We start from the raw sequence: 25,796 nt of genomic DNA, 5'->3' as shown, positions 1-25,796 counted from the left end.
CAACCTCTAAGTAAAAGACAGTAAACTAAAATCATCAGCAAAATCAGATGTTTTACAAGAACTATTTAAAGGCTAATGTGTTATCAAGATACAGATCAAATATCACAGAGGCTAAGAGAAACTTTTGCTTTATTTTTCGGTCAACTGAAATTGGTTCTGTTACTAGAAATCCTGAAATTTAGATTCAGGTAATCATCCCAGCATTATGTGGGTGAAGGAGAAATGTCAGCCCCTATTCTCTTAAGTCAAAGATATACAAGAATTATGAAAGGGGCATGGAAGGCCTGGTAGGGCTCTGGTACTCTGCTGAGCTAATGAAGAGAGAACCAGCTAATTTAAGGTAGATAAAACTGTTGAGTTTCTCCCAGGCTTCTAATGTTTTCAAGGTGTATTTGCCATATCACTTAAAGGCTTATAGTAATAATAACCTTAAGTTCTGTTTATTTTCCTTAAAAAAGGAATAAGCATTTGAGGAGACAATGTTGTACCCCCTCAGCAGGAAAAACCCGTCCTTTTAACCATGTGAACAATATAACCAGAATCATTGCCCATATTCAGGGAATGGTTTATATAACCTTTGGGTCAGCCTGTGTTTCATGGTGCACTAAGCTCTTGACACTCACCTCTGTAAACTGGAAACAGATTTGTTATTTGTATTAACCAAATATTGACTGCAAACTCAAAAAGGAACCTCCCTTACAGAATTACAGAATGTTAGAGCAAAAGAGAATTGAAAGGTGATCTGTGTAATCCATCACTTTATAGGTGGCAGAAGCTCAGCATGACTTACTCATGCCTCACCAAGCTGAGGCACAGCCCAGCCTCCAGCTCTGATCCCCCGACTCTCAGACCCACATTCCCGCACCGACATCACGTAGTCTCTCTCTTACTGCTCGGTGAGTGAGTGTGTTAGGCACCAGGAAGACAAGAATGAAAAAGATGTAATCTTAGACATTAAGAAACTCACAACTGAAATAGGGAAAATAGATACGTAAAACAAAAGCATTTTTAAATGGCATTATATTGCACTCTGTACACCTGCTAGAATGATCTTTGTAAAGACACAAAATGAAACTTACCTGTCTCCTGCTTAGCACCTCCACCTTTACCTGCAAGGTAAAGTTAGGCTCCTTACCATTAGTTTCCTCCTTGTTCTACAACCTCCTATCTAACTGAGTCTATGCTGATGCCCAAGACTTAGCCATGGAGAACCAATTGCTTTTCTCTAAATAACATGCTGTTTCATTCTGATGGGCCTATGCAACATGCTGTTTTCTGCCTGCAGTGCCTGGAATGCTCTCCCCTCATCATCCTCCAGGAGGGTTATTTTCTTTATAAAGTATTTCCTTAGGTTTCTCTCCTCTGATCTCCGATCTCTCAGGTAGGATTGACCACTTTATCCTTTGTTTATTGTCCTTTGTGTCCTGCCCATACTTCTCCTACTGCACCTATAGTGTTTTGCAACATTGATTTTTTAATTAATAAATACACTTGCTATTTAAATTTCTGTCTTTCTCTCCTAATTGCAGGTAATCTCCTTGATGGTAGAACCAACTTCTTTGTACCCCTAGAACCTAGCTCAGGGTCTGGCTCATGAAAACTGCATAGAATGAACTGCCAATAGAGACCTTTACAAAGTCTTATGAGAATGCAATGGAAGGAGAAGTAACTTGTGCTTGGAGGAGCTGGCCCAGGGGATGAAGCATATGCAACAAGTCTTAGATGAACAATGGTCCATCAAGGCAGAGGGTGGCTATTGGTTCATACCCAGTGGCAAGAATGGAATGCACAAAGGTAAGGAAACCCAGGAAATGGTGAAAATGATAGTATGTTGGGAAATATTGAGGAGACCTGAGAGAATAGAATGTGAGGTATGGTGGTCTTTTTGTTGTTAAACTAGAAAAAGAGGCTACAAAATCAGTCAGGGCCTGCATGTGAAAGGCCTGGTAACCCATGCTAAGAATGATTGTATCAAAAAGAGCTAGACGGAGAAGAGCTGCCAAGGTCAGTATTCTAGAGTATGATATGATTAGATTTGCCGTCAAAGAAAAAGGGCAATGCAGCAGCAGAGTACAGGCTGCTGTAGAAAAGGGTAGGACTGGAAGCTGTGAATCCAGGCAGGACAACTGGTGATCTAGGGGTTCAGAGAACTGAGATTGGTCCTAGTGAGAAATGATGACAGGCTGAAGGAAAACAGTGGAAATGGAGAAAAAGAGAATGAGCAGAGAAATATAACATTGGTGGAATGTTGAGTAGTGACTGGTTGAAGATGAGGAAATGGGAAAGGGAGAAGTCGAGAATGAGTCCAAGTTTTTATTCTGAATGTTTATGTAGATGGTGATGTCCCGATGTTGCATGCAGGAAGAAGAAGTTTTTGAAAAATAATATTGAGCTTGAGGTGCTTGTAAGATACTTAAATGAAGCATTGAGAAAGCAATTGGAATTGTGTGTCTCATACAGAGAGGAGAGTTCAGGTCATGAGTGTGTCTAGATGACAACTGAGTCTATAGAAGAGGGTGAAAGCATCAGGATATCATGTGAGAATGAGAGAAGGACTAGGACGAGGCCCTTGGGAAAAGGGGAGAGAGAGACAACAAAGACTACTTTAGAGTAGACAACGCAATAAGAGTAAATCCAATAGGAAGCCACGGAAGACATACAGAGTTTCTTAAGAGGGAAGATAGAATTAATAGTGTCAAAATCAAAGGAACGATAAGGAGAATAAGAACTGAAAATAATAGTGTCAAAATCAAAGGAAGGATAAGGAGAATAAGAACTGAAAAAAGTCCTGGAAGGGCTGAAATATAAAGCCACGAATGTACTCATTGAGGACTGGAAGAAGTCTAGCATATGCTGGCCCCAGTGTTGAGTCACTGAATCAAACACAAAAGTTTCCTTCTGTTTCCTAGTTTTGCCCAGTTTGCCTGAGGTTGATTTGAAACTATGGTTTATGCTAAATAGCCTCATTTACTTAGGGCTGGGAAAACTGAGGTGGTTGGACTAGTTATCTCTGGAAAGAGGAGCAAGGACTTGATGAAGAACTGAGGGGCTTTCATATTAATTTTATTCTTCATTTGTATGAGTTTGAATTGGGTTAAGGAGATCGTTGACAAGAGAAGCAAAAGAAAAACATGAAAAGGAAGGGAGAGAATAAGAAGTATTTACTCTTTAAAAAGGTGATATACCAAATAGCAGTCCTAGAGCTCTTCATTCTCCTAACTCCACATAGTCTAGTGTCTATTTATACGAAAAATATAGACTACTATGGCCATATGGAGCCCTGGTCGTGTAGTGGTTAAAAGATTGGCTGCTATCCAAAAGGTCGGCAGTTCAAATCCACCAGATGCTCCTTGGAAACCCTATAGGGCAGTTCTACTCTGTCTCATAGGGTCACTATGAGTCAGAATCCACTTGACAGCAATGGATTTGATTTGGTTTATGGCCAATATGGGCTTCAGTGGACTAGCAAAAAAAAAAGTGATCACCCTGTAATAAAAGTGATCATCTTGTAATTAGGCTTCTATAGGAAAATTTATTCCAATTTCCATAACACTGTCTTATTCAAGGACTTTGGACTAATGCTACTCAGAGTTGCTCTACGGACAGTGCTGAGACAGAACAGAAATTGAGAGCAAGCATTTAGGAATGTTTAGAGCAAGTTAGGAATGCTGTGACTTCCAAGCATGTTATCAGCGGACTCATGACATTGAACAGGGTATGGACAAGTTTGGGTGTCATAGAATTACACAGTGATCCACATGTGGCATGAGCTATGTCCTAGTCACTTACAGAAGGACCACGTATCAGGACACAACAATTTGGAAATTAAAAAATAAAACAAAAACAGCAAACTGGCTCTTCCCCACAGATAGTTTGAGAAGCGCTGCTTTAGACCACAGCCCACTTGGTTAAGACTTTTTATAGTTAGTTTGGGCCAGCGTAGTTAGAGCAGGCTTGAGCACACACCAAGAAATTTATATGTATAGTGAGAGGAATTCGGAAGTGGTTGTAAAAGATGTGAGTTGGAGGTGGAAAAATCCAAAATTAGCTTCTGAAAAAAAGTTTCTCAACTAAATGTAGGTTAGGTTTTGCTTGTTTTGTTCATTATGCCATTCCCAGAGTCTATAACAGTATCTGGCACATGGAAGGTGCTAAATAAGTATATATTGAATTCTGAACTAGTTGCTCTAACTGCCACATAGGGAATAGATTGAGGAGGTAAAATGCTGAAATTAGGAAATGTGTCTAGGAGGATATACAGATGGTCCAGGCATCAGGTGGTGGAACTAATCAGCCTGGTAGATACAGAAATAAGGAAAAAATCAATCTAAGAAATATTGAGAGGAACCTCCAGTTTTCCCCATCTCAGTAGGCAGCATGGCCATCTACCAAGGTCAGAAATCTGATGTTATCCTTTACTATTCCCTTTTTTTTTTTTTCCCTTAGCCTCAATACCCAGTAACTCTCTGAGGCCTAAATCTCTATTCTGTCTTTTCCATCTCCTTTTTTTACTCACTTTGCTTTAGTTCCAACTACATCACTTCTCCCCAGAACTTTTGCAACAGCTTTTCCTAAATAGTCTCGTGCCCCAGTTTCTTTCCTATTCAGCCTTTTCTCAAAATTGAAAATCCAGTGCTGTCACTTCATTGTTTAAAGCCATTAAATGGCTCTCCATTTACATTCTAAACTCAAGTAACCCCTAAGCACCCAGGTAGGGCCATTCCTTTGTTTTGTTGTTGTTGTGTGCCATCCAATGATTCTGACTCATAGTGACCCTATAGGACAGAGTAGAACTGCTCGGTAGGGTTTCCTAGGCTGTAGTCCTTACAGGAGCAGATCGCCTTACTGGGCTGTCTATCATCTGCCCCTTGCCTCATCTCCTACACTTTTCTTCTGTTCCTTACTTTGTGCTTTTTGAACCTAAGCAATGCTAAACTATTTGTAACCCCTGCCCCAGGGTGTTCCATGCTATTTCATGTGATTTTCCATGCTTTGCTTGTGATTTTCCTTCTGCCTGGAATGCCCTCCACCCCCAGCCCCTACCTGTCTCCCCATCTGTATTATCTAGCATTGCTGCTGCAACAAATACACGAATGTGGTGGCTTAAAACAGCCCAGGTTTATTATCTTACACTTTCAGAGGTCAGAAGTCTGAAATGGGTTTTCTGGGGCTAAAATCAAGGTGTCCACAGAGCTGTGTTCCTTCTGGAGGTTCAGGGACAATCTGTTCTTTGCCTTTTCCAGCTTCTAGAAGCTGCCTACATTCCTTAGCTGATGGCCACATTACTCTGACTCTGCTTCTGTCCTCACATCTCAGTCTCTGACTCTGATACTCCTGCCTCCCACTAACCCCCCTCGTGATTACATAGGGCCCACCTGGATAATCCAGAATAATCTTCCCATCTTTTCTTAATTTAATCATGTCTTCAAAGTCACTTTTGCCATGTAAGGTAGCATACTCAAAAGTTTAAGAAGTGGATGTCTTTGGGGAGCCATTATTCTGCCTCCTGCACCATCCATCTCCAATTGACCTCTTAAAGCTCCGCTCAGATAGCATGTTTTCTCTGATATCCTTTGCTCATCCTCTCACTTAGAGTCAGTTACTCTGTTTAGTGTCGTGCACATACTACCATCACTGCATGCAATAGCTTGTATTGCGGGTATTAATTTTCTAACATATCTATCTCTCTACTAGATATTTATCTTAGTATCCACAGCACCTAGCACGGTACAGACACTATAGTATTGTTAGCTGCTGTCGAGTCTGCTCCAACTAAAGGTGGTCCCACATACAACAGATAAAATGTCGCTCAGTCCTGTGCCATCTTCAAGATTGTTGGTATGTTTGAGTCCTTTGTTGTGTCCACTGGGTATTTTGAGTGTCTTCCAACCTGGGGGGTTCATCTTCTGGCACTATATTGGACAATATTCAGTTGTGATCTTAGTTATCTAGTGCCACTATAATAGAAACACCACAAGTGAATGGCTTTAACAAAGAGAAATTTATTCTTTCACAATCCAGGAGGCTAAAAGTCCAAATTCAGAGTGCCAGTTCCAGGGGAAGGCTTTCTCTGATGGCTGTGGGGGAAGGTCCTTGTCATCAGTCTTCCCCTGGCCTAGGAGCTTCTCAGGGCAGGGACCCTGGGTTCAAAGGACATGCTCTGCTCCTGGTGCTTCTTTCTTGGTGATATGAGGTCCCTCCCCTCTCTGCTCACTTCTCTGTTTTATATCCCAAAAGAGATTGACTCAAAATATAACCTAATCTTGTGATTGTGTCCTGCCTCATTAACATAACTGCTTCTAATCTTGCCTCATTCATCACAGAGGTTAGGATTTGCAACATATAGGATAACCGCGGCAGATCACAAAATGGTGGAAAACCACACAATACTGGAAATCATGGCCTACCCAAGTTGATACACATTTTGAGGGGACACGATTCAATCCATAACATGATTTATAGAGTTTCAGTGGCTAATTTTCAGAAGTAGATCACCAGGCCTTTATTCCCAGTCCTAGTCTGTAAGCTCCATTGAAACCTGTCCAGCATAGGTGACCCTGCTCGTATTTGAAATACCAGTGGCATAGCTTCCAGCATCCTAGCAACATGCAAGCCACCACAGTATGACACACTGACAGATGGGGTGGTAGGACATACAGTAACATGAACTAAATTTTTTTTTAATGAATATAAATAGGTCAGCACTGTGCTGACCCATTCTGATAATGTCTCCCAGCCTAGAGATGTAGATTCAAATGGTGATGAAGCTACAGTGAGTCCTGGACTCTCCAGGGTGATCTCCTACCACCCCAACCCCATTCTCAGACCTGCTTCCCTTCCAGCCACATGGACTTTCTAATCCTGCTTGATTATGCTGTAACTTCCTCATCCTCATCTCTCTATCTATAATGTTCTTCCTCCATCTTTTCTGGTTTATGGACACCCCATTTATTCTTCAAGGCACAGATCACAATGTTTACTTCTGCAATGCCTTTTATGATCACATCCAGACAGAATCAAACACTTCCTTATTTGAGTTCATAAGATATTTTGTACATATATAAATTACCCATCTCTCACCTTGTTTTGCTTGGTTATATATCTGTTTCCCCACAAGAGTATTCAAAGGATATATCTTGTTTGTACCAGTGCTTGGCATATAGCAAGCATTCAACAACATAGTTTTTTTTTATTGTGCTTTAAGTGAAAGTTTACAAATCAAGTCAGTCTCTCACACAAAAACTTATATATACCTTGCTGCACACTCCCAATTACTCTCCCCCTAATGAGACAGCTGGGTGCCTCCCTCCGCTTTCTCTTTTCCTGTCCATTTCGCTAGCTTCTAACCCCCTCTATCCTCTCATCTCCCCTCCGGACAGGAGATGCCAACATAGTCTCAAGTGTCCACCGAATCCAAGAAGCTCACTACCCACCAGCATCCCTCTAGATCCAATTGTCCAGTCCAATCCCTGTCTGAAGAGTTGGCTTAGGGAATGGTTCCTGTCCTGGGCCATCAGAAGGTCTAGAGGCCATGACCATTGGGGTCCTTCTAGTCTCAGTCAGACCATTAAGTCTGGTCTTTTTACGAGAATTTGGGGCCTGCATCCTACAACTCTCCTGCTCCCTCAGGGGTTCTCCGTTCTACACCATCTAGTTCTTCTGGTCTCGGGCTGATATAGTCTCTGATTTATGAGGCCCTTTCTGTCTCTCAGGCTCATAATTACCTCCTGTCCTTGGTGTTCTTCATTCTCCTTTGATCCAGGTGAGTTGAGACCAATTGATGCATCTTAGGTGGCTGCGTGCTAGCATTTAAGACCCCAGATGCCACTATCCAAAGTGGGATGCAGAATGTTTTCTTCATAGATTTCATTATGCCTATTGACTTAGATGTCCCCTGAAACCATGGTCCCCAAAACCCCGCCCGTGCGACGCTGGCCTTCGAAGCATTCAGTTTATTCAGGAAACTTCTTTGCTTTTGGTTTAGTCCAGTTGTGCTGGCCTCCCCTTTATTGTGTGTTATCTTTCTCATCACCTAAAGTAGTTCTTATCTACTATCTAATTAGTGAATACCCCCTCCCACCCTCCCTCCCTCCCCTCTCTCATAACCATCAAAGAATATTTTCTTCTCTGTTTAAACTATTTCTTGGGTTCTTATAATAGTGGTCTTAAACAATATTTGTCCTTTTGCAACTGATTAATTTCACTTAGCATAAAGGCTTCCAGATTCTTCCATGTTATGAAATGTTTCACAGATTGATCATTGTTCTTTATTGCTACGTAGTATTCCATTCTGTGAATATACCATAATTTATCCATTCATCCGTTGATGGACACCTTGGTTGCTTCCAGCTTTTTGCTATGGTAAACAGTGCTGCAGTGAAGATGGGTGTGCATATATCTGTTCATGTAAGGGCTCTTAGTTCTCTACGATGTTTTCCAAGGAGTGGGATTGCTGGATTGTATGGTAGTTCCACTTCCAGCTTTTTAAGGAAGTGCCAAATCGATTTCCAAAGTGGTTGTACCATTTTACATTCCCACCAGCAGTGTATAAGTGTTCCAATCTCTCCACAGCCTCTCCAACATTTATTATTTTATGTTTTTTGGATTAATGCCAGCCTTGTTGGAGTGAGATGGAATCTCATTGTAGTTTTGATCTGCATTTCTCTAAAGGCTAATGATCGAGAGCATTTCCTCATATATCTGTTAGCTAACCAAATGTCTTCTTTAGTGAAGTGTCTGTTCATATCTTTTGCCCATTGTTTAATTGGGTTGTCTTTTGGTAGTTGAGTTTTTGCAGTATCATGTAGATTTTAGAGATCAGGTGCTGACTGGAAATGTCATAGCTAAAAACTTTTTCCCAGTCTGTAGGTAATCTTTTCACTCTTTTGGTGAAGTCTTTGGATGAGCATAGATGTTTGATTTTTAGGAGCTCCCAGTTATCTAGTTTTTCTTTTGCATTATTAGTAATGCTTTGTATACTGTTTATGCCATGTGTTAGGGCTCCTAACATTGTCCCTATTTTTTTTCCATGATGGTTATCATTTTAGATTTTATATTTAGGTCTTTGATCCATCTTGAGCTCGTTTCTGTGCATGGAGTGAGGTATGGGTCTTGTTTCATTTTTTTGCAGATGGATATCCAGTTATGCCAGCACCATTTGCTAAAAAGACTGTCTTTTCCCCATTTAACTGTTTTGGGACCTTTGTCAAATATCAACTGCTCTTATGTGGATGGATTTATGTCTGGATTCTCAATTCTGTTCCATTGGTCTATGTATCTGTTGTACCAGTAGTAGGCTGTTTTGACTACCTGTGGCAGTATAATAGGTTCTAAGATGAGGTAGGGCAACTCCTCCCACTTCGTTCTTCTTTTTCAGTAATGCTTTACTTATCCGGGGCCTCTTTCCCTTCCATATGAAGTTGGTGATTTGTTTCTCCATCTCATTAAAGAATGTCCTTGGGATTTGGATCAGAATTGCATTAGATGTATAGATTGCTTTTGGTAGAATAGACATTTTTATAATGTTAAGTCTTCTTATCCATGAGCAAGGTGTGTTTTTCCACTTATGTAGGTCTCTTTTGGTTTCTTGCAGAAGCGTTTAGTAGTTTTCTTTGTATAAGTCTTTTACATCTCTAGTAAGATTTATTCCTAAGTATTTTGTCTTCTTGGGGGCTACTGTAAGTGGTATTGACTAGGTGATTTCCTCTTCGATGTTCTTTTTGTTGATGTAGAGGAATCCCACTGATTTTTTATGTTTATCTTGTATCCTGATACTCTGCTGAACTCTTCTATTAGTTTCAGTAGTTTTCTTGAGGATTCCTTAGGGTTTCCTTTGTATAAGATCATTTCATCTGCAAATAGAGATACTTTTACTTCTTCCTTGCCAAACTGGATGCCCTTTATTTCTTTAATTGCTCTGGCTAGGACTTCCAGCACCATGTTGAATAAGAGTGGTGATAAAGGGCATCCTTGCCTGGTTCCCAAACTCAAAGGGAATGCTTTCAGGCTGTCTCCATTTAGGATGATGTTGGCTGTTGGCTGTTGGCTTTGTATAAATGCCCTTTATTACGTTGAGGAATTTTCCTTCTATTCCTATTTTGCTGAGAGTTTTTATCATGAATGGGTGTTGAACTTTGTGAAATGTCTTTTCTGCATCAACTGATAAAATCATGTGATTCTTGTGTTTTGTTGGAGTACATTAATTGTTTTTCTAATGTTGAACCATCCCTGCATACCTGGTATGAATCCCACTTGCTTATGGTGAATTATTTTTTTGATATGTTGTTGAATTTTATTAGCTAGAATTTTGTTGAGGATTTTTGCATCTACATTCCTAAGGGATATAGGTCTATAATTTTCTTTTCTTGTGGTGTCTTTACCTGGTTTTGGTGTCAGGGATATGGTGGCTTCATAAAATGAGTTTGGTAGTATTCCGTCCTTTTCCATGCTCTGAAATACCTTTAGTAGTAGTGGTGTTAACTCTTGTCTGAAAGTTTGGTAGAACTCTGCAGTGAAGCCATCAGGACCAGGGCTTTTTTTTTTTTTTAGGAGTTTTTTGATTACCTTTTCAATCTCTTCTTTTGTTATGGGTCTTTTTAGTTGTTTGACCTCTGTTTGTGTTAGTTTAGGTAGGTAGTGTGTTTCTAGGAATTCATTCATTTCTTCTACATTTTCAAATTTGTTAGAGTACAATTTTTCTTAGTAATCTGATATGATTCTTTTAATTTCAGTTGGGTCTATTGTAATATCGCCCATCTCATTTCTTACTTGGGTTATTTGCTTCCTCTCCTGTTTTTCTTTTGTCACTTTGGTCAATGGTTTATCAATTTTGTTGATTTTTTCAAAGAACCAGCTTTTGGTCTTGTTAATTCTTTCAATTGTTTTTCTGTTTTCTGTTTCATTTAGTTCAGCTCTAATTTTCATTATTTGTTTTCTTCTGGTGCCTGAGGGTTTCTTTTGTTGCTTTCTTTCTATTTGTTCAAGTTGTAGGGATAATTCCTTGATTTTGGCCCTTTCTTCTTTTTGGATGTGTGCATTTACTGATATAAATTGACCTCTGAGCACTGCTTTCACTGTGTCCCATAGGTTCTATATTCCATCATTAACGTCTTCTATGATCCAGTCTTTTTTGAGCAGGATATTATTCAGTTTCCAAGTGTTTGATTTCTTTTCCCTGATTTTTCTGTTATTGATTTCCACTTTTATGGCCATACATTTTTTTTTTTTTTTAGTCAGATAAGATGCTTTGTAATGTTTCAATGTTTTGGATTCTGCTAAGGCTTGCTTTATGAACTAATATGTGGTATATTCTAGAGAATGTTCCATATGCACTAGAAAAGAAAGTATACTTGGTTGCTGTTGGGTGGAGTGTTCTGTATATGTCTACGAGGTCAAGCTGGTTGATTATAGCATTTAGATCTTCTGTGTCTTTACTGAGCTTCTTTCTGGATGTCCTGTCCTTCACCGAAAGTGGTGTGTTGAAGTCTCCTACTATTATTGTGGAGCTGTGTATCTCACTTTTCAATGCTGATAGAGTTTGTTTTATGTATCTTGGAGCCCTCTCTTTGGGTGCATAAATATTTAACATGGTTATATCACCTTGGTATATTGTCCCTTTAATCATTATGTAGTGTCCTTCCTTATCCTTTCTGATGGATTTAACTTTAAATTCTATTTTGTCAGAAATTAATATTGCCACTTCTGCTCTTTTTTGATTGTTGTTTGCTTGATATATGTATTTTTTCCATCCTCTGAGTTTTAGTTTGTTTGTGTCTCTAAGTCTAAGGTGTGTCTCTTGTAGGCAGCGTATAGACGGATCGTGTTTTTTAATCCATTCTGCCACTCTCTGTGTCTTTACTGGTGCATTTAGTCCATTTACATTCAGCGTAATTATGGATGGGAATGAATTCAGTGCTATCGTTTTGATGTCTTTTTTTGTGTGTTGTGACAGTTTCTTTTTCCCACTTAATTTTATGTGCTGAGTAGATAATCTGTATATATTGTCTTTTCCTCATATTCGTTGTTGTTGATTTTGTTTCTGCTGTGTCTCTATTTTTTTCTTGTATTTTATTTTGATGTGTAGGATATTTGTCTCCTTTGTAGATACCTTATTATTCACCCCTATTTTTCTAAATTTAAACCTAACTTATTTCTTTGTGTCACGTTATCTTCCTCTCCATATGGAAGGTCTGTGACTACATTTCTTAGTCTGTCTTTATTTTTTTAATGTTGTCTTCTTTTACATAATAACATCGCTGTTACCCTGCTTTGAGTGTTTTTTTTTTTTTTTTTTAATCTTGATTTATTGTTTTGATTTCCCTGTCTGGGTTGATTTCTGATCGCTCTGCCCAGCGTTCTAGTCTTTGGTTGATACCTGATATTATTGATTTTCTAACCGAAGAACTCCGTTTAGTATTTCTTGTAGTTTTGGTTTGGTTTTTACGAATTCCCTAAACTTCTGTTTATCTGGAAATGTCCTAATTTCACCTTCATATTTGAGAAACAGTTTTGCTGGATATATGATTCTTGACTGGCAATTTTTTTCCTTCAATTTTTTATATAAGTCATCCCATTGCCTTCTTGACTGCATGGTTTCTGCTGAGTAGTCCGAGTTTATTCTTATTGGCTCTCTTTTGTAGATGACTTTTCGTTTATCCCTAGCTACTCTTTAAATTCTGTATCTTTGGTTTTGGCAAGTTTGCTTACAATATGTCTTGGTGACACTCTTTGAACATCTACCTTATGTGGAGTTCAATGAGCCTCTTAGATAGACATCTTCTCATCTTTCGTGATACCTGGGAATTCTTCTGCCAGCAAATCTTCAACAATTTTCTCTGTATTTTCTGTTATCCTTCCCTGTTCTGGAACTCCAGTCACTAGTAGGTTATTTCTCTTGATAGAGTCTTACATGATTCTTAAGGTTTCTTTATTTTTTTAAGTTCTTTTATCTGATTTTTCTTCAAGTATATTAGTGCCAAGTGCTTTATCTCAAGTTCAGAAATTCTGTCTTCCGCTTGCTCAATTTTGCTTCTCTGACTTTCTATTGAGTTGTCTACTTCTGCAATTTTATTGTTAATCTTCTGAATTTCTAATTGCTGTCTGTCTATGGATTTTTCCAGCTTACTAAGTTTTTCATTATGTTCCTGAATAATCTTTTTAATTTCTTCATTGGCTTTATCTGTGTGTTCCTTGGCTTGTTGTGCATATTGCCTCATTTCCTTCCTGATATCTTGAAGGGTTCTGTACATTAATCTTTTGTATTCTGCTTCTGGTAACTCCAGGAAGGCACTTTCATCTAGAAGATCCTTGGATTCTTTGTTTTGAGAGCTCGTTGAGGCAATCATGGTCTGTTTCTTTATGTGACTTGATATTGACTGTTGTCTCCAAGCCATCTATAAGTTATTGTATTAGTTTATTTTATGTTTGCTTACTGTGTCATAGCTTCTTGCTTTGTTTTGTTTTGATATGCCGAAATGGGTTGCTTTGGTGAGCTAGCCAGATGGCTAGAGCTGTTATCAGGTATATCAGTCTAGGAGTCCATTCAGTTTTCTTGTATGAATTCAGTTCAGGTGTCATCAAATGCGTGGTACAGGCTCTGTCCTACAGTCTTAGAGGGGCAGGGTGATTGGTGTAGGTACTGGTATCTGGTTGCAGCAGGGGGTCACACTCTGAACAGGGCAGGGGGTTGAGAATTGTCCCCAGCGTGTCTCAGAGGAAAGCGTGTCCTTGTTCCCTAGAGCATACAAGTGGGTGGGCTCTGCAGAGGGACCATGGGCACTCAATGTTTTGGGTTGTAAGGACTGGGAGGTACCAGTTATCCTTTGACCTAAGTGGAGCTACTAGTCCTTAGGCCCCTGACGTGGGTAGGTGAGGACCCTGTTTAATAGGCAAAGCAATGTGAAACATCAAACACCCACCACTCCACCGCACAGCTGAAATGGTTGGAGTCTGCCAACAAGGGCCTATTCTCCTGAAATAGGCCCACATAGATCCATGCAGAGGGGAAACATACTCGAAGTCCACGGGCCGTTTATGCCTGGACAGGAGCCACTTCTGTCCTGAGTTCCTCCTGTTAGTGGAGCTGGCAAATTATCTTTTCCCCTAATTGCAAATTTATTCCTTCTCCAAGGCCAGAAGGATGGCTCTAGGAATTCAACAGGGCCTATCTCAGGCCCAGGGAAATCAGCCACTGATGCTGGCTTGGGAGGGTGGGGGCAGTAAAATATACTCAGGTACTTAGCTTTTGCAGAGACTGCCGTTCTTCTCTGGTTCTGGAGGTGCGAGTAGGCTGTGTGGCTGGCTGCTTTTCCTTGAGGAAACTGCGGCCGAACACTAGTACCAGCCCACCGCCACCACTCTGGGAATGGTGCCTGAGGGCTCCTCGTGATTCAGGTCTGGTAACTCCTCTCCGCTTCTGAACCATCTCTTCCTCCGCCTGCCCTTCAGTTCACTTTCTAAGCTTGCCTTTGATGTTCAGGGCTCCTAGCTTGTCATAGATATACTCATTTCACTTGTTTTTTCAGGTCTTTGTTGTAAAGAGGGCTCGCTGGAAGTGTCTGTCTATTCTGCCATCTTGACTCCACCTCCCAACAATGTTTATTAAATTAAATTGAACATATGAACAGATAAAATTTTAGAGGAGCTAAGCATGGAGGGCTGTATGACAGAACCAAAGGACAAAGAATGCCTTTGATAAAAGGTAAGGAGGAAGGACAAGATAGAGAAAACACTTTCAGGGAGCATTCAGAAGACTCAGGAGGCAGAGTATGATGAAGGCCACAGTTAGAATGGCTGACCTGAATTAAAGAGGAGAGCTTGAACAGCAGCACCAAATGCCACTGAGATACTGACCAGTGAAATCAGTGAGGAAAGTCCATTAGATTTTACAATTAAGAGATCCTAATGACTTTAGGCAGCACCATTTTGGGAGTGCCCTGTTAGGACCTTGGTTCTTCTCCTGTTTTTTGGTTAAGAGAGGCAGGATCTCCAGAAGATAAATGACTTGAGGGGGAGGAAGACCGGGCTTTTTATTTGATTAAAACCTTCGTGCATGTCTGAGGACCTACATACCCCAACACAGCACCAAGTCAGATTGGAAGACTTGGTTCTTTTATCAGACACAGAGAGTTTAAAGTACTGGGGAATGTGGATGGATTTCAGGTAATACAGGGACCAATTTGATATGTTCCCCTACAATAACAGAGGTTTTCATCAGTAGGGCACAATCAGCCTGGTAGTCCAGGGATTCTCAAGATCAAAGGTGAAATGTCGTAGGTCCGGTCGGACCTGATCAGAGTAGTTTCATTTCCAGGGAGCTTTTCTGGATGTTGGGATTTCTCTGTATGTGGCATTCTCTCATTGGACCCAGTGGACCAATATTCTCCATGTCCCTGCCTGCCTTGAACCTTCCTCTTCTGTCTTCGACCAACACTGCCCTCAGCTGCATTCTCTATGTCCTGCTTGGCTAACCTCTATGGCCAGCAATCTGTCTTGACCCATACTAAGCCTGACCTAGACAAACTCCTATGCCTGCCACCTGCCTGGATTTTTGCCCAACTTGATTTCACCTAGCATCTATTTCTGAGATCTGCATCTGTTGTGTCCTAGATCAGCCTACTGTGACCTGATGGGTGATACACTCTCAGTGGGGGGAGGATGGCTCCTGTGGAACAAAATAAACCTTAGTCTTCTTATATATAAAGCACATATATATACAGTACATAAACTGATGTAACAATATATCCATGGTATTAAAAATCCTTGGAGGAAGCTGTTAGGGAAAAAAGGTAAAAAGTCTGGCGGTGGTTGTTGTTTGCTGGGGAGTTGATTTTGACTCATAAGGACCATAAGATCTGTCCCAGGGGGTTTTCTAGGCTATACTCTTTATGGGAGCAGATCACCAGGTCTTTCTCCTACAGAGCTGCTGCGTGGGTTTGAACCACTAGCCTTTCGGTTAGCAGCCCAATGTTTAACCATTGCGCCACCAGGGCTCCTTAACCTTTTGGTGACCCATGGACTTACGGTATCCCAATCACTTTTTATGCCTCTGGAGTTCTTTGGGAGTATACTTTATCACTGAAAGTATTTGCTGCCCTTCGGCAGGGACTTACATAACAGCAAAAAGCAAAAGAAACATTTAGTTGAAGCAAAATACACACCTGGAGTGTGAGGCTTGAAAGTAAGGTAGTGCAAGCAGGAAGTGTTATTGGGTAAAAGTTTTGTCTCATTTGGCTTTTGAACCCCTAGATAAGCCTTGTAATCAAATTTATATTTTCCTGCGTGATAGTTAGGGAACCCTGGTGGGCTTGGTTTTGATTTTTTTGTGTCATATTTGGAAAATCAGAGGTTCCTCATGTAACCTAATGGAAGGTACCCCACCATATTTTCAGCAATGAAGCCCACCATATTTTCTGCAACTAAGGCTCATTGGGACAGATGGTCACCCATTAATCAGCAAGCTTGAGAATACAAAAAGTTCAGTGGTAACCTTATAGTCCCGGATAATATTTCTAAAAATCTGTATTACCAACCAAAAATTTAAATACACTCCATGGTTCAGCATACCTCCATCAGTAAAAACACATGGTATAAAAGAGAAAAAAAAATCAAAGCAGAAAATAATAGGGCCACCAATTAAAAGGCTCTTTAAACAAAACAAAAACCAAACCTGTTGCCATTGAGTCAATTCTGACACATAGTGACCCTATACGACAGAGTAGAACTGCCCCACAGGGCTTCCAAAGAGCAACCAGTGGATTCAAACTGCCAATCTTTTTGTTAGCAGCCATAGCTGTTAACCACTATACCACCAGAGCTCCAAAAGTCTCTTAAGAAGAGCAATAATGAAAACACAGATTGAAAAACAGGTGCCGTGGCTGAGATTCAAGTTGCAAGAGGACAAGAAGAATAGATAGTGAGAAAATAAAGATGGCCATGGTTGTTATTTGGCTGAGAAGCAGATTGTGGAGATGACTCCAATTCAGGAAACATTTTGAGCACATATTACGTGCCATGAACTCTATGAAACCCTTTCACAGTTATTAGCAAAGAGCTCTTCCTTATTTTAGTCTCAATATACATATTCCTTGCAGGAGCACCAGCAACATTTTTCATTTAAACAGTAGCTCACCTACCTCCTCTCTACTTCTGAAGCTTTTCTTATAATTACCCACTTAGAGGTAACTCCTCATTCACATTTTGCAACAAAGGAAAATGAAGAACACAGCCCAGTTTGTGTTTGTAGAAGCTCCTTTCATGGCAGCCTTTCAACGGGTTGTGCAATTTAAAAGATGCAATTGTAATCATGACTAACTCATTAAGATGCTTGAGGGAAACCTGAACATCCTTAACCTACTTTTGAAAAGAAAGGCAAGGAAAATTCTGGAGTAGGAATGATCCAAGGAAAACAATTCTAAGTCTTTGAACAATAGACTCTAAAACCTCCTTAGCTGGTTGTCTTAAGCTGGGTTCTCTAGAGAAGCAAAACCAGTAAAGTGGATAAATATATAGAGACAGAGATTTATATCAGGGAAAGGGCTCATGTGACTGTACAGGCTGGAACATCCCAAGTCCATCATTAGGATAGAGGCTTCTGCTGATTCGCGTAGCTGAAGGGGCTGGCGAACTCAAGAGAGCAGGGCTCTTTTTCACTGGCTATGAAGGTCCACGAACCCCAAGATATGCAGATAAGCCACTAGCTCAAGTCCCAAGAACCGGAGGCCAGACGAACAGGAGCCACCTGTAGAATCCAGAGAGAGAGAAAGCCAGAACGTCTGCTTATACCCGGATGCAGGCCGCATGCCCAAGGAAACCCCTTTTCAACTGATTGGCTACTCACAGCAGATCCCATCATGGGGGTGATCCCATATAAATACTAAGAATCATGACCCAGCCAAGCTGACACACAATCTTAACCATCACACTGGGCTTCAATTAGGCTATGATAAGAAAAGAGAATGTTGCTTAAAGGAAGCCCAGAAATCATGTGTGTCTACTTGCTCTTCTGGAGTGTGACCATTTTTTTGTTAGTTTGTTTTGATTTAAAAAACGCTCTTCTTTGTTTTCTCACAATATTCACTAAGATTTACTACTGAGTCTTTGCATTTAATCTTAGGCAGATCATCTGTGCTATGTACTCATCTGTTCTTGACCCCTGTGCTGGTCTTCTAGCCTATTCCCGACTCTTGTCATCAGTGTTGAAGCAGGGATGATGTTGCGGTGGAAACCTGAAGTGGGGAGATGGACGAGCCATGGAGTCCACTTAGGATCCACCACCAGCTCCTAGCAGCTTATCCTTGATAAATCTTGCTTTCAGCTTTTTGTTGGCTTTATTACCCACTCTGTATGCTTAACTCGGGATAGATGGACATTATCACCAGCTTTGTTTATACACAATGCCAAGAGTACTGGTTGAATAGGAAAATATCAGGCAAACCAACTATTTAGGCGTCAAGTTGAAACAGAAAAAAAAAATCATGATTGTTTTACTGCATTTGGATTGTTTTAGAAATAAACAGTCATTTATATTTTGTTAAACTAGTTGTGCAGGTAGGCATGGTCTCACATAGTCTTATTCCTCCTTTATGGTCATATTTTGCACTCCTGAGGGAGGAGCAGAGAAGGAAAGCTTTTTTTTTTTTTTTTTTAATTTATTGTGCTTTAGGTGAAAGTTTACAAATCAAGTCAGTCTCTCATACAAAAGGCCATACCCACCCCACCGTGCACTCCCAGCTGCTCGCCCGTTAATGAGACAGCACATTCCTCCTCTCCACCCTGTATTCCCTGTGTCCATGAGGAGGAAAGATTTTTAAAGTACTGCTCCCAGAGAGGCTCTGGACCACAGGTAAGTGTGTGAGTTTAGGGGAGAGAGGAGCATCTCTGTTCCTGCAATCAACTGACAGAGGTCATTAACTACAGGAGAGTAGAGACCAGGGAACCTGGATAAGTATTCAGACAGCTCTCTCAGTTCTTGCGAGCCTTTTTCACTTCAGTATGTTTTTTGAAGTCTTGTGAATTCTTGGAATACCAAACATAACCATTCAAATATAAATGAAACAATTATACAGGAATTCTTTTGACATAGTGGATATTTGTGGGCTTCCCTGGAAACTAGGACACTTGAGTTTCATCCCTGCTGTGACTTTGGCTGACCATGTAACTTTCAGCCTTTTCAGTCCTCCAAGATGGTATGAGTACTGGAAAGCATACAGGCTTTGGAATTATTACAAAATGAGTTCAAATCCTACCCTTACATCTTATTAGCTTGCTGACCATGGGCAAGTTATTTGACTTCTTTAAGCTTCAGTATCTTTATTTGTCAAATAGATGGACATATATCTCCCTTGCAGGGATGTTGTGAGGATCTAATGCAATCATGCACGTAAAACACCTAAGCACATTTAGGAGTCACTAAATAAATGACTCCTCTCATAGGGATATCAGCACAGAGGTAGGGAAAGTCTAGGTGAGAGAGGCATGGCTGTGCCGAGCTCATTAGCTGACAAATGTTTCCCTAACCTTATGGTATTATTAGAGAATGAGGAGAATGTAGCCTGGTCACATAGAAACCCAGGCCTGTTTTGTTTCTGCAGGATCTGGTCACCACAGCAATCAGAATGTGCAAGGGCAAGGGAGAGGGAGAGGGAGAGAAATAAGAAGAATGGAAAGGACCCGTTTTCCCCATAGGCAGAGTCTCCCAGCACTCCTTCAGCAATACTGCCTGCTGGTGATGTGCACCAAGCCAAGGTACCAAGCTGTTCCCTGCTCATTCTCCACAGATGTTCCTCCTTAGTCCTGAGTAAGACCCATAGCAAATATTTTGCCAAAAGCAGGAAAGGCAGCTGCATAACCGCCTGCTCCACTATTATCATCAAAGAAAAATAAAGTTATGGGGAAAAAAAGCACATGGTGCATCCTCTCAGTCAGGGAGTCAGGTAGCTGTGAGGTGGCACGTTTGACTTGCTCATTAATGAAGTTTCTCTTTGTGTTCTCCTCCTCCTCCTTGCATGCCTGCCCACTGCTAAATTCCAGGGGGTAGGCAGCGAATGCCAACCCAAATCATTATTTATTGAGTGTGTACTACGTACCCAACATATATTCAACACACCTACATTGAATGTCTTCTATGAGAATAACAAAAATATTATGATGGACTCAGTGTGTGCACTCAGTAGCTCCCAATACAGTAGTGATGTGTTCAACTAATTGTTAAACGGTATAGGTAATATGCAGAAACCAACTGCAGGGGGATCAGAGAAAGGGACAACTAAGCCGAGGGCTGAAGAGAGGAGATGATCTTTGAGCTAGGCCTTCGGCTAGGATTCCACAGGTTGTGGGGAAAACAGGGGAGGGGAGTGGAAGGGGTAAGGGCATACCAGGTGCAGGAAAGAGCACGTGCAGAGGTGAAGAGGACATGAGCCCACAGAATGTCTTGGGACTGGCCAGTGGTTTGATGTGTCTTGAGCATAGTCTGTGCAATATGGAGCAGCAGCAGGAGAGGAGATAAATGCTGCTGGATGCAAAGGGCTTTCTGTGCCAACCTGTGGAGTGTGAACTTTAACCACAGGGAAAGGTGAGCCCCTGACGGGTTTTAAGCACAGAGTGATGGAATTATATTTGTATTTTGGATAGTCCTGTGGGCTTCATGGTAATGAAGTGACTAAAAGAAGGTTGGACTGGAAGCTGGGAGACAGGTAAGAGGTCACTGAAAATCCCAATGGTGTCAAATGCTGCAAACTGTTCAAGGAGGATGAGAACAGAGAATGAGTTCACTGGGTTTGGCAGTTGGAGATCTTTGGTGACATCTAAAAATGATTTCAGCAGACTGATTCAGGCAAAAACCAGGTTACACAGCACAGCTATAAACCCCAAGCCAGTGGTTCTTAAAGTGTGGTCCCCAGACCAGCAGAACCAGTATCATCTGGGAACTAGCTAGAAATGCAAAATACCAGCCCCCATCCTAGACCCTACCCCAAAACTCTGGGAGTGGAGCCCAGAAATCTGTGTTTTCATAAGCCCTCTGGGTGATTCTGATACATGCTGAGAACATTAGTTTAAACAAATCTTTCTTCATCTCTTTTCTACACATTCCTTACTATGAACTCAACTCTTCCAATGATTGAGCTGGCAGTGTTTTGTTCTGTTGTACACAGGGTCACTATGAGTTGGAACCGACTCAATAGCACCTCACAACAACAAATAATAATCAATATTGTGTTTTTTCAGCCCTTTGGATAAGTTGCGTGTCATGTGCTATCCTCACTCAATATAGTCTCTACCTAGCAATGCTGAAGTTATGCCCAAAGCCTAACTCAAGTGTTATCTCCCTAGGAATTCTCTCCAGTTTTCCCCCAGGTGGCACTTTTTAGATACTTTTGCATATATTTCTATTATGACACTTAGTTGTGTTGTTTTGGTTTACCAGCTGTCTTTTACACTAACTATAAGCTCCTCAAGAGTGAGGACCACTTTGTTTATCTCTATTTCACCAGTGCTTTTCACAAATGATGCTCAATAAGTGTAGGAAGACGAAGCTGTAATGAGTTGAGAAATTAAAGCAGCAAGGGATAAACTGCTCTTTTAAGGGATTTGGGATTGAAAGTAAAGAGAAATTTGTCTGAGTCTACAATAGAAAGTGAGTGAGTGAGTGAGTGAGTGTTTGAAAGGCTAGGAGACAATCGTTTGTTGCCTGAGGAGATTAAGCCAGTAAAAAAGGAGAGAATGACAGAGATAGTGGAGGATAGGCCGAGCAAGGTGGGTAATGAACAGCAAAATTGTCTTGGAAAAGGCAGAAGGAGATGAAATCAATCGCTAATGCAGGATTAGCCTTGGAAAGAAGGAAAGACTCTTTTCTCTAGATATAAGGGAAGGAAGTAAAGATGAGTCCACAAAAGAGAAGTTGTGAGGCTGAGGGAAGAGAGGTTGGGGAGTTCTTAAAAGGCCTCCCCTGTATAGAAATGGTGAGGGAGGGGAAGGTTTTGCAGGGGAGGTGATACTTGTGCTAAGAGAAGTCTTCAGTAAAGTAGGAAGTGAGGCCTTTTGCTGGGAAGGCAACAGGGAACAGAAAGAAGGAAAGAGGCCCAAGGAGAGTGGTAAAGACTTGCAATGCTATGGAGGGGGCAGGCAGTCAGGCTGGAGAGTAGCAGCAGGAGATACTTTTGGGTTGGCCAATCTACCCGATTCTAGATAAAGAAGAGTCTACCTATTCACCCCGTTGGCTTGGCAAAGGATGCAGTATGAGTGGATTGTCTGCAGGGGCCCTTTCTGCAGTAAGATAGATATCATCCGGATATAGCCCAAATAATAATATAGAAAGCATTCTAGGTCTGCATATCATCAGTGTTGAATATTATTCAGACAATAACAATGCTACATATGGCAACTATGTAGCAACAAAGGAACATGTTTATGATATATGGGTTAGGGTACAAACTATATGTATGTCTTGATTATGATGTCGTTGTTGTTGCGTGCCATTGAGTCCATTCCAAGTCATAGCAATTCTATAGGACAGAATAGAACCCCCAAGTCTGAAATCTTTATGGGAGCAGATTGCCAGGTCTTTTCTCCCAAGGAGCAGCTGGTGGGTTTTAACTATGTAGAAATACGCGTATGAAGAACAAGTAAATAAAATAGGCCACAATGGTATTAGTGCTGGTATTATAGGTGATTTTTTTCTTTAAGTTTTAAAATGATCTTTTATGCTTATAATTTAATAAAGCCATGGTAGAGAAATGGCTAAGCACTTGGCTGCTACCTGAAAGGTTGGTGGTTCAAACTCACCCAGTGGCTCCGCAGGAGAAATACCTGTCGATCTGTTCCCTTAAAGATTGTTGTCATTGTTGAGTGCTGTCATGTCAATTTCAACTCACGGCAACCCTACAGGACAGAGTAGAACTGCCCTGTAGGGTTTCCTAGGCTATAAATCTTTACAGGAGCAGATTGACACATCTTTTCTCCCACAGAATTGCTGATGGGTTTAAACCACCAACCTTTTAGTAAGCAGCCGAGCCTTAACCTTTGTACCATCAGGGCTCCTTCCATAGAAAACCCTATGAGATAGTTCTCCGTCACATGGGGTCACTATGAGTTGAAAATCGACTTGACAGTACCTAACAATAACAATAATATAGGATAAATAGAATTAATTCTTTTGTCTTTTATTAGGTACACTTAGAACAGAATATTTGGAAATACAAAATTGTAATGAGGAGCCAGCCAGCAGAGTTGTTTGACTTTCTCCAATTTGGGAGGCAGGAACAGGGAAAAGATACCCCTGAGTTGCCCTAAGGATGGGGGCTGACAAATCAGATTGCGCACCATGCTATAGGGGAGCACAAAGGAAGGAAATGATCAAACCCTTGTTTCACAATACACTTGGGAAACAAAGCTTACAATAAATGACTAGAGAACAACTTAGCGCTCAAGTGGGTTATCTAAACAACAGGTGTTGGAGCTCTGATGCTCTGTGGGCAGGCACTACCATGCAGAGGTCAACTGTGTGCCACTGGAGTTGGTCAGAGGTACCTGGGCCTATACCCCCACACCACTACTTAGCAGCTGTGTGATCCTGGGCAACTTATGCAAGCTTCACCCTCTGTCAAGTGGGAATAATAATATCTATTTGTAAGCTGGCTGGAAGATTACAAGTGATGGAGCACTTAAAGTACTTAATATAATGCTTGATACCTAGTCAGCACTCAATAGATGTTTACTAATTATTATTGCTGGAAATTCTGGTGGCGTGGTGGTTAAGAGCTATGGCTGCTAACCAAAAGGTCGGCAGTTCGAATGCACTGGGCGCTCCTTGGAAACTCTATGGGCAGTTCTACTCTGTCCTATAGGGCCGCTATGAGTTGGAATTGACTGAACGGCAATGGGAATTATTATTGCTACTATTATTATTCTTACTATTATCCATGAATATTTATGATGGAGGGAACTGATTTGGGCTGGGGACACCTTGAATTCTTTGGAGAGAGTTCAGTGGGGTGTCCTGAGGGCGGTTCTGTCTTACCCCAGGCCTTCAGGAGGGAAGAGGGAAATGTACAAGGGGGAACTACACTTTGGTTCTTCATTTGATAGCGTTAATGCTACTTCCCCCCTTCTCAACAGGTGCGTGTTACTCCAGAGCACCCTTTCACCTTCCTCTCCCACTCTTCCGTTCTGTTTTTCTTCTCTTCAACTCTTATTACTTCCCTTTTCTCCTCAAAACCCCAAATGGTGGATGAGTAAGGAACTATATTACCTTTCATATGTTCTAAATTTGCCTCTTTGTAACTTAAAGGGTATGTCCTAATTCTAGTCCTTTGAGTTTACATAAGCAAGTCTGTGTTCATTCCATCCATTTCTTCCCTTGCTTTAAAAAATTTATACCCCCAAGATCAAAGATGTGGCAAAACCCACATGAAATTGTGCAATACAGATTAGTAAGCGAACACAAGTAAACCCCTGCGTACCTTGCTTACTGGTTAATCTGCCCCTGCCCCCAGCCATTGTCTTAAGTAAATATCCTTAAGTGGTGGCCATTGGTAAAGTGACAAAGATTTCAGAACTTAAGAGTTCAATTAAGGAAGGCTCTTTTGAGGTAACTATCTCTTGCAGTAGAAACCTACAGAGGTGTGAACTGTCCACAGGACTGTTTTTGCACTGTTAGGTACCTTCCTGGACACAGATACAGATCACGATGTAGGAAAGTCTCTGTCTTGCTAGCACCTGTTCTTTCTCTTCTTGTTTAGGCCTTTAGTAAGTATTGTAAGTGGGAAAGAGTTCAAGGTTTGAAAGAAAAATGATGGGACCGGTGGTCTGAGAGAGGGAACAGAGTAGTTACATTAAATAATTTTAAACAGATGCCAGAATGATTAAAAACAAAAACAAGTTGGTATCCAGAATATTCAGGTACAACTACTACTCGCCTGCCAAATTCCAATTTCACATTCCATTCCACATTAATGAATAAAAATTATGTACTTTTACCTTTGTGGAGGCCACGTAGTGCAGTGGTTAAGTGTTCGTCTGCTAACAAAAATGTTGGCAGTTTGAATTCACCAGCTGCTCCTTGGAAACCCTACAGGGCAGTTCTACTGTGTTCTACAGGGTCGCTTTGAGTCGGAGTTGACTCCACGGCATGGGTTTGGTTTTCTCGGGTTTTTACCTTTGTTGGAAACTTTATTTGCATATTTACAAGAGCATTATCTTCAGCAACAGATACCTCCTCTGCGCCCAGCAATTACCACCTGTCTCTTTGCGCACATTAGCAGACATATACACCACTGATTTGTACTTGCCCGTAAAATTACTCTTTCCCGTTTTAATTAGAATGTTTTCAGAAGTACACCCCATCGTTAAGGCCATGTACGCTTCCATTATAAATACCTGTTGCCAGCCATTAATTATCTCCTGAACAATTATTTATTTGAAAGGAAACTTTTTTAATGCCTACTTTTAAAAAGTGGGATTTCTTTTCCTTACTTTTAAGGCCCTGGCCTTCTGCTTAGTTAACCATTTTAAATTCCACATAACAAGGAAGTGTTCCCTTTTCTTTGGCTTCAGGGGATTCGTATGTGATCTGCACCCAGGTCGTATGAAGGTATTCTGTACTTTAAGGTGGAAACCTTCTGTATGCCTGGACCTCACTGCTCAAGAATTTCTTGGCTAATTGTGAAGGAAGAACATGAGAATGTTGGTAGAAACAATTGAATAGTCTCTGAGAATAAACACCAAAACATTTCACAAATACCCAGAGTTGCATAACCATTTTAGTGACTGAAACACTGCGCAACTCATCCAATAATATTGTG

General features: G+C 40.9%; 1 protein-coding gene across 1 annotated transcript in view; it reads left to right on the top strand.

Annotated features, from left to right (window-relative positions):
* Positions 1–25,796, top strand: part of NOTCH2 (notch receptor 2) — a 217,866-nt gene that overhangs the window by 8,677 nt on the left and 183,393 nt on the right. Inside the window, exon 2 of the mRNA XM_023547517.2 lies at positions 1,530–1,794. Within this exon, the coding sequence (XP_023403285.1) occupies positions 1,698–1,794 (97 nt within the window). The 5' untranslated portion in view covers positions 1,530–1,697. The remainder of the gene's footprint in view (positions 1–1,529; positions 1,795–25,796) is intronic.

This window comes from Loxodonta africana, chromosome 3, assembly GCF_030014295.1.
Source record: "Loxodonta africana isolate mLoxAfr1 chromosome 3, mLoxAfr1.hap2, whole genome shotgun sequence".
NCBI lineage: Eukaryota > Metazoa > Chordata > Mammalia > Proboscidea > Elephantidae > Loxodonta > Loxodonta africana.
This window is presented reverse-complemented; position numbering and strand designations above follow the sequence as displayed.